The 10,471-nt window shown below is 30.0% G+C and overlaps 1 protein-coding gene across 3 annotated transcripts; it reads right to left on the reverse strand.

Annotated features, from left to right (window-relative positions):
* Positions 1–203: 203 nt before the first annotated feature.
* On the reverse strand, positions 204–9,817 carry LOC139871539 (beta-fructofuranosidase, insoluble isoenzyme 1-like). 3 transcript variants are annotated; one of them, XM_071859238.1, is made up of 5 exons: positions 9,536–9,817; positions 2,008–2,852; positions 1,775–1,933; positions 814–1,076; positions 204–647 (listed from the first exon to the last, which is right to left on the reverse strand). In XM_071859238.1, the coding sequence occupies exons 1-5, from the start codon at positions 9,732–9,734 to the stop codon at positions 377–379; spliced, it is 1,737 nt and encodes a 578-aa protein (XP_071715339.1). In that variant the 5' UTR covers positions 9,735–9,817; the 3' UTR covers positions 204–376. The 3 variants fall into 3 exon arrangements, with proteins under 3 accessions (XP_071715339.1, XP_071715338.1, XP_071715340.1); XM_071859237.1 differs by having other exon boundaries at positions 205–647; positions 2,008–2,870; XM_071859239.1 differs by lacking the exon at positions 9,536–9,817 and adding an exon at positions 2,976–3,023 and having other exon boundaries at positions 206–647; positions 2,008–2,870.
* Positions 9,818–10,471: the final 654 nt, after the last annotated feature.

Consider the following 10,471-nt stretch of genomic DNA (forward strand, 5'->3'; position numbering starts at 1 on the left):
CCTTCTAACGTACTACTGACTACATTCATTCTTAGCTAGGAATTGAAACTCTATTATTGATATTTTATTACCTTATTATACTAATTACCCAACTATTTTTGGTCTTTTTGTCAAGCCCAAAACGGCATCAAGAACCAAAAAAACAAAAGCCCCCAAAACTAACACCAAATACCACCTTAACCCCCTAAAGAGGGGCTAACAATATGAGATTATTTGCAAAATCATGATACTAAATTTAGGTACTTGTATATTGTAAATATATATATATTTATTCTTTGCTTGTTCTTCAATATATATGTTCATAAATTCATTAATTCTCCCTTTTAACTATAAAATGTGATGACTGATCAATCTTTCAAATGAATTATGTCCAAATCTAGTTGATTTGAGCAGTCTTCATGGACCATGCATTTAGTCTTTGAATTGTGATGATCTCAAGCCCATTGTTAAATACATGTAAATGTGCATTCTCATCAGTCGCGAGTGTTGGATAAACTCTGGATGAGATTATCGTCTTTCCTCCCTCTGCAAAGCTTTCTACAACTGAATGATCAATTAAACTTCTAAGCGAAAGTTTCTTTTCGGTTAAATCAACATCCACAAAACCTCCAAATGATGGCTTGTACTCATTCTGGTTCAACGAGGAACTGTTTTTATCAAAATCAAAAAAATTATATGTAAGTACCATGCTACAATGGCATAAGATCACTATAAGTAAATGAACATATTAAACTTTTGAATAATATCACTATGATACATTAGTTCCAAACTTTAGTTGGGGTTGATATGAACATGTAACATGAAAGAACTTACGGGGTAGCATCAGAACATAAAAGAACTTTATGTTTGTTGTCGGACGTCTTGAAAATTCTAAAGAAAACAGGAGTGTATTCCTCAAGCTTGCTCGAAGCAAGGGTCAGTAGCCCAAATGGACCTATTCCGCCTTGTACAGTTGCGCCTTTGATATCACAAATACTTTTGGCTAGGTCTTCAGGTGGAAATACTTTTGTCCATTTTGGATCAAAGACCTCAGCTTTATCTAAACTCGAAAATGTAAATGTCACATCCACGTCCGCCTGCATTTGTGTCATTATAAAACGATAAGTAATTTGATCATTATCACAATGGGATACAGCCCAAAAACTAAACGATAAGTTACCTAAATTTGCAATAAATGTTGCTTGTATATGAGTTTTTTTAATTGCCCTAAAAGGATTCAAAATCTAACTATTGCTCAAAAGTACATTTTTTTAAGATATCGAAATTGGAAAATAATTGTCCCGCTGGCAGTCACGTTGTCAAGTTGTATAATAAACAGATCCTCATTAAGCTAATATTAGAAAATGATGGGTTGCCCGGTGGCCCACTTCATTAGGCCGGAAAAAAATTAAAAAAAAAAAAATAGGAAAAGGACAAAAATGTTGATGTCTGACGAAGTCAACGGGTTACTGTTCCCACTGACCCACTATGCTCGGCTCTTATACTTAATATATTAATAAGAATAAGAATCATTTCGAGACGGGAGATGATTCTAACACACCCTTTTTTGATCCTCACACACCTATTTTAACCTTTTACTCTTCTAATAATACTCCATTTATTTAAATTGGTGTGTGAGGATCAAAAAAGTGTGTGTGAGAATCATCCCTCTTTCGAGACCGTTGAGAAAGTCATATTATTTTTCATTATAAATTTCATCAACTTATCTTACTTTTTTGAGCTATTTATGACTAATCATATATATAGCGGGTACTAAACAACATTAGATACAAACCTGAACTGCAGTAATTCCTTTGATATCAATAGTATCACCTTTCTTGACATTAACATTCTTTAGCTCTATCTTTTGTCCTCTTAATTCTTCCAATTCAACAACCGGCCATTGTAACAATTGGTTCCTACTGGGATCCAACCAAATCTTACGTGGAATTAGCTGCATAAAACAAAGAACATAGTAAAATAAACATACGTCACCAAATGAATTATAGCTATACATGATAAACTTACCTGAATTCCAGACCACCCCTTAGCAATATCTTCACTAGTCGTGCTCGACTCGTTAGCCCAACCCCACAAAATCCTCCTCTTCTTAATCGGATCAAAAAACGTTTTAGAGGCGTAAAAATTACCATAATCATATCTTAATCCCGCCCATCCATCAACCGACGTGTTATCTGGAACATATCTGTCCTTTACTAGATCGTACTTCCCAATCGTGTAATAATCGAATCTAGTAATGTCAAGGCTCGCCTTAAAAACATGCTTAACATTTTCTCCCAACTTCGAAGTATCCAACCCATTCGTTCCTTGAGACGAGACTGGGTAAAAATCAGGACATTCCCACATACCGACATCTTTTTTGGTGTGAAATGGATGTTTCGCTTTCGTCCACTTAACAAAATCTCGGCTCCTATACAAATAAGCAATGCCTCGACGATTATTCTTACTACCGACGATAAGTTTCCAATGACCGTTATTAAACCAAGCGGTTGTCGGATCACGAAAAGATGAAACATTTTGGTGTATAGGCTTGATAATCGGGTTGTTGTCGGGCTTGATCCATTTTCTCAAATACGGGTCGGAATAGTTTGCGGGGACTGCATAGTTTTGGACTTGGTGGCCTGGTGCTGGTTTTAAGTTTACTATTCCTGTATATGTGATCACTGGTTTATTGCCAGGTAGGATTGTAGCGGACCCAGACCAGCATCCGTATTTATCGAATGGTTTCGTTGGTTCGATTGCTGGCTCTAATGGCGTCCAGTTGATCAAATCTTTCGACACCGAATGGGCCCAGATAATATTTCCCCAAACAACACCTTTTGGATTGTACTGGTAGAACAAATGGTAGAATCCTTTGTAGTACATTGGTGCTGTACATTCATATGTATGATACAAGTAAAAAAATTAAATAAAATCAAATTTAGAACCAACTTAAATTATATGCGAAATTGTTAATCATATAAATTTGTGCTTACCATTTGGATCTATGTTGATCGAGTATAATTGTGCCGCACAGCAACAAGACCCAAATAAAATAATAAGAATAAGAATTGTTAATAAATAGAAAAAAAAATCTATTTAAATTACACATGTATAAAATAGAAATTAAGCTACAATCAAAAATACATTAGAATAACATTATAACACCAATTAAGTGTTATGTTTTTACTTTTTAAATTATTTTCTTTTCAACATTAAAATCGAATATCTTTATTTGCGTTATATAATAGTTCATCATACCAATAAAAAACACAAAAAAATCAATCCGCTCATATAAATTTCATCAAATATTATATAATACAAATAAGACTTTTTTGCTCAGTTGGTCCCTCTATTATACCCCAAATCGCTAGTTTGGTCCCTCGGTTTTTAATTTGGCAATCAGTGTCCCTGAGTTATTTTGATTTTGCAATTGGCGTCCCTCCGTCAAATTTCTGTTAAAAATGTCCGTTAACCTTGTCATGTGCAATGCATGTGAGGGTAAAATTGTCTTTTTACTAAAAACAAGGGACCATCGGCGCAAAAATATCTTAACTAAAAATGAGGGACCACTGGCGCAAAAGAACTTATAATGTTTATATTTTTATTTTATAAATTTATATAAACAGGAATCTATAAATTATTATTATTATTATTATTATTATTATTATTATTATTATTATTATTATTATTATTATTATTATCATTATCATTATTATTATTATTATTATTATCATCATAACTTCAATATTAGTAATAATAATAATACTAATAATTATAATTCTAATAATAATAATAATAATCAATTTAATGATAATACTAATGATAATAATTATAACAATAATAATAATAACAACAACAACAATAATAATAATAATAATAATAATAATAATAATAATAATAATAATAATAATAATAATAATAATAATAATAATAATAATAAAGATTCTTGAAATTTAAAACTGCCTCAAAAAGTGCTAAAAAAATATTTGTCGCGAACCGGACTCGAACCCCCGACCTCTCGAATACCCATGAACTCGTTAACCAGCTGGGCTGTTGCCCCATATTCGAAATTATACAGAACATATCTTTATTTAACCCGTATTTAAATAACTCATCTTCTTCATCACCATTTCAAAACCAAATCCATCCGGGATCAAATCAACATTATAATCAAACATCTAAACATTTTTAAGACTCTCAAACAAAGTATAATCGAACCATAAACTCTTGAATTAATTGAAAATACAAAAAAAAAAAAAAAAATAGAAACAGCTTAGCTGCTGTCGTGGTGAAGAACACAAAAAAATTTTAGCTTTTGATTTTTAAGAACGTTTTAGCTCAAGCTTCCTACACGAAATATGTTTTAAAACTTTTCTGTAATCTTTATCAAACCTCAATTTCACTTAATTCGTAACACAAAATTCGAATTTAAATGAAGAACACTGTTTGACTTTTTGAGTTTAAAAGTTTGACTCACGAATTCAAAGTGAATAACAAAAATTAGATCGTGAAACTTTGCAGGAAGTTTAAGTGGATGATTCCTAATAAGATTGCAATTCCAGTTTTTAAAAATTGATTTTAATTCGAAGTATTGAAAAAAAAATATGAATACAGAGTGTCGAGCTTGTTCCTTCTTTCTTTTTCTGTTTTCCTTCTCTCGTTGCAGCAGATGAAATGTATTCAATGATTTGTTGTTAGGTTCTGAATAATTGAAGTAAGAATAAAAGGACGACCGATTGTTTTATTGTGGATGAAGGTCGACAAAAAAAAATATTCGGGCAGGAGAAAAACAAGAGGAATAAATACAAAAATTTGTAAAGTTGATCACGATGGTTATTGCATTTAATAATTTCTGATTTTAACATTTGTATTTAATTAATAATAATAATTAATAAATATAAATATATTAAGAATAGTAATACTTGTAATATTATGAATAATAATAAAAATAATAATAATAATGAGAATATTAATAACAATATAATAATAATTATTAATACTAATGTTAATAATGATATTAATAATAATAATAATATTAGTAATAATAATATCAAAATAATGCTAAATATAAGTTTTTTGCGCTAGTGGTCCCTCACTTTTAGTTAAGATATTTTTGCGCCGGTGGTCCCATGTTTTTAGTAAAAAGACGATTTTACCCTCACATGCATTGCACATGACAAGGTTGACGGACATTTTTAACAGAAAGTTAACGGAGGGACGCCAATTGCAAAATCAAAATAACTCAGGGACTTTGATTGCCAAATTAAAAACCGAGGGACCAAACTAGCGATTTGGGGTATAATAGAGGGACCAACTGAGCAAAAAATTAAAGTCGAAAAATAAAGACTTTGAAAAGTCAAAATATAACACTTATTATGGAACGGATGGAGTACAAAACAGAAGTCAGAAAAACAGATTGGAATTATTTAATCGAGTCAGAATTGGTTGTTAACATATGAAGTCGATTTCATATTATAGACTCCATTTCTTTGATTTCCTTTTCTTGATAGAAATTTAGATATAATGTCAATGTTTGTTGGAACTTTTAACTTCAACATATCATTTGTAATTTGTAATTTTATCTTTAGCATCTTGCTAGCTTAGATTATTTCAATAAAACATAGTTGTTAAAAAAAGGTCCAAGTGTGTCTTGATAATGACGAAGAAGCAATTACAGATAATGCGGATCTTAACAGATGATGTTCTATTATTAACGTTTTGATATTCTTATACCAATTATTATTTTCATGTCTAGACCTCACAACACAAAAAAAAGTCATAATGGTTATACCGATGACATATCGTCCCTCGTCATGAAAAGTGAATTTTACAGACGAAATAAGCCGACAACCGGTCATCCCTAGTCAACCTTACCTACGAGAGCTAGTCGGCCATCCATCATCAGCGAAACCTCGTCGCTAGATTAACTCGATCCAAAATTATGTATTATTTATTATTTAATTGTTTTTAGAAGTGGATTATACATATTATTATATTATATATTATATTATCTTTCTCACTTACACACACATATATCTAATATGCCATCTAAAATATTAACATTTCTTTAAACATATAGATTAATAATTATATTCTATATTAGGTATTATATCACGTAATTACTTCACTAAATATTACTACACAATCTATATTCTCCTCAACAATTGAGAGAGACGAGATGTCTATACGAAGGAAATTGCAAGTAAGACGGGTAGTGCTGTCGCGATTTTGTGTGCTGTCAAAAAGTATACTGACAATGATCCCACGATATGTGTTATTGGTATGTGTTTCAGTCAAATAGATGACAATAAGCTGGTCAAAAAATCAGAATTTTGTCCTTTTGTGGCTTCATGTCAACGAGAAGATGTCACCTAAAGCAGCGTCGGAAAAAATCACAAATCTTGTATTGCAAGTAGCATACATCTAAATAAAAATATCCGCTTTCGAGTAATTAAAACCACTGTTACAAAACACCCCGTCTCGAGCCGTCTCGACGCCCGTTGCGACGGTTTGGTGACTAGCCCGTCCCGTCTCGAAGAAAACCGTCTAATATGACAGTCAACGGTCAAAATTCGAGTCAAAGTTGACAAAAATCAGGTCAAAGTCTCTCAAAATTCGAAAAAGCCAGAAATTCGGTAAAATCGGTCAAATTTGTCGTATTTTAGTTTGAATTTTTTGTATTATATTAAAGGTGATAGTGATTATGAGTACAAATTAGGCAATTAAAGTTTTTGGCTTTAAACTGTGTACACAAATACACATTTATATACTTATATATTTAAAAGTCAACTTTGGTCAACCTCCGTCTCGACCCCCGTCTCGACCCCGTCTCGAACGTCTCGACCTTTTTAGGACCCGACCGTCTCGACCCCGTCTCACGTCTTTTGCAACCTTGATTAAAACAATGAAACCTCCTCTATTTTCTTGTTTTTATTTTCCTAATTTAATTTAAATTTAATAATTTAAGTACTTTGACGTCATCAAAATTATGCAAAAAATTAAAATTCATAACAAACAATTAACAAATAAATACATTATATTCTAGATTTCTCATTATAGGTGTTCAAATTGCTCTTATAAATTGCCCATTATAAGTGTTCAAGCTCCTATTTTGTTGTTAACCAATCAAAAAGATATGATGTAGTTGAGTTCGACACTTTCACATTTTTTTTTTTTTAGAACGGCAATATCAGCATCGAATTCTCTCATTTGCCACCCACGCACCCGTTAGGAAGAAACGCCTCGCATCCATCGCGCAAAGCGTATTCGGAATGCTTTAGGTTAACTGCTTGGCCCGCACAGAGTGAAGGATATCAGAGGCACAACCTTTAAAGAAAACTCCCCCCTCAGGATTTGAACCTGCACCTATTTTTTGAAGGATACAAGCCCACAAACAACTGAGGCTTTTTACCACTCAACCAATAGTTCGGTGATTTTAGAGAGTTTTATTTACATAACTTCAAAACACTTACAAAATCATATTAAAGTATCGGTTACGTAGGAAAAAACTAATAAAAGTTGTACGAACTTCGAATAAAAGAATATTCAAATGAATTCAACTTTTAAGTTGAGATCCAAGGGACTAATCAGAGTGCGACATGTGGCGCGACAAACACATGTGTTTAAAAAAAATTCAAAAAAGTAGTTTTTTATCATTTTTTTTAAATCACATGTGATTGTCTTTGACATGCAGTAAATAACATGTGATTCTGCATGCCAATTACATGTGATTGTAAAATCTAATCACATGTGATTATGCATGTCAAATCCAATCACATGTGATTGAAAAAAAAAATATTTGAAAAAAAATTTTGAACTTTTTTTTCAATCAAAACTTTTTTTTCAATCACATGTGATTGAATTTGACATACAAAATCACATTTGATTGAGTTTTACAATCATATATGATTGGATTTGACATACTAAAATTTAAAAAAAAAATTAAAAAAAATTTTGGAATTTTTTTTTTTTTTGACCTACATGTGATTGTCGCATTCTGATTGATCCGTTGAATTTCAAGTAAATTGTTGGATTGAACGGATTACAACTCTTTTCGAATATATAATCTCTCATGATTAAATAATAATAATGATAATTACGGAGTATTATTATTATTATAATTACTATTTACAATTATTAATTTTATTTATTTATTTATTTATTATTATTATTATTATTATTATTATTATTATTATTATTATTATTATTATTATTATTATTATTATTATTATTATTATTATTATTATTATTATTATTATTATTATTATTATTATTATTATTATTATTATTTACATTTAGCCAGCATAATATCATATATTATAAGTTGTTATCATACTTTAACAATTCATAATCAAGTGATTAATTAATACAAGTGTTATTTGTCTTCTTAGGATAAATGTTCAAGAGCATTGAGTTAATTAGTGTTTTGGACAACGACGACACCCATGTGATAACGTATAAGAATTAATTAACCATAAACACGTTGCATAATCAAAATTTTTTTACTTCTAACAAAAGTTCAACTAAGGCATTAATTAAAGTTTAGTTATTTTCAGAAATCTCGAATATTTCATTAATAAATATATTGTTTCTCACTTAAGAAATTTCATGAAAATTGATTAAAGTTGCTCGCCATCACGGATTTCAAACTTATACGAAGTACAAACTATATATTAATACTGATCACCATCAATAGAGAAATAATGATATTCATGTTTCTCGTGTCTTTATTTAAACAATAAATCTTACAGTATAAAATTATCCCTTTCCAAGAAGTTTGAATACAAAAACTTGATCCGTTTTAATGAGTATTATAAAATTATAAATGAGTCACTTTCAATAAGAAATATAAATAACAGAAAAATGTGATCATAAGTAACATAGGTTCGAATTATCATTCAAAGAAGGCAGGCTCTAGCTGTTTTCAAGGTTTCATTTGACAATTAATAAATCACGATGTGGAAACAACATTTCCTGATTTTCGTATGTAAAATAAATAAAGTACTGTAATATACTAATATGTAAAGGACGATGATATCTATACATAAAATTGATAATCAATACAATTACTATTTATTAACTTCTCATACTGTATTAGTATTTAATATACAATTGTAATGAATTTATTAATTCTGATGATGAATTTATCAATTTCATTCCCATGTGTAGAATGCAATCTGTGTTTTCATGAAAATAATACATGAATTTATACTCAAAATGTACCTATAAATAGTTTATGCATAAAAAAAGTTGTGTAAGTTATAATCGTTGTGACATATTTAAAATATATAATAATATAATCATCATTATTACCTTTTACATATATCTCATTATCCTTGATCTTTTCACATCAATTTACATTTTGTTCTATCCTATATTAAATTTTTATTTTCTAATTACCAACTCGGATGAAATAAACTGATAATAACATAGACGGTCAATCATAAATAGTGTTAGATGATACAACAACGGATAAATGAATAAGGTGCAAGATATATGAGGAATGCGAGTATGTTTACTTTGTGAACACTTAAATAAATTAAGACATGCGTACCGTTAATCCAGTTTTTCTTAGGTTGGAAATGGTAACCAGTTCTGTAAACTTGCTTGGCATTCGCAACATCATCGGTTTGATATTTAACATTAACCTTATGTAACGCCATAACTCTTTCACTTCCATTAAAGATGTTAAACAATGGTAAAAGACATATGAAGAATTGTAAACTCCATGCTAATCTGTTGAATAATCCCATTGTTATAGAACCAAGATTTTGGATCTTAATATATGAACATATATATATAAACTGTTGTATGTCTAAAGAGTTGACGTACGCTACTAAAAGAAAAGAAACACACAGTAGAACGTGTAAGAGTGTGTAGAAAAAAGTTGAAGAAAATATATTTATAGAAGAAAGTGTACATCATATCAACGTCAAGATAAGATTGAATACATACTTAAAATTACAAGTTATACATTTGTTTTTATCTCATACAGTACCTAAGTTTTCGGAGGGATCAAATGTCACACATGAAATGCCTCGTTCATATCGATTATAAACGTTACATAATAATAGATTTCATTGCGAGCTATTTGACCTCTAAATGATACATTTTACAAACATTGCATTCGTTTTTAAAAGACAAACTTTCATTACATCGAAAGTTGACAGGCATGCATACCATTTCATAATATATCCAAACTATCAATAACTTAATAATAATCTTGTTGAACTCAATGACTCGAATGCAACGTCTTTTGAAATATATCATGAATGACTCCAAGTAATATCTCTAAAATGATCAAATGCAGAGCGGAAGATTCTTTAATACATGAAAATAAACATGCTTACAAGTGTCAACCAAAAGGTTAGTTAGTTCATTAGTTTATCATCAATATTCATTTTCATCATTTTTAATAGACCACAAAATTTTCATATTTCCATTTCTTATAAACATCATGCATGCATATAGCCATCTGCATAAAAATCAT

The sequence above is a fragment of the Rutidosis leptorrhynchoides genome, chromosome 10 (assembly GCF_046630445.1).
Source record: "Rutidosis leptorrhynchoides isolate AG116_Rl617_1_P2 chromosome 10, CSIRO_AGI_Rlap_v1, whole genome shotgun sequence".
In the NCBI taxonomy this organism is placed as follows: Eukaryota; Viridiplantae; Streptophyta; class Magnoliopsida; order Asterales; family Asteraceae; genus Rutidosis; species Rutidosis leptorrhynchoides.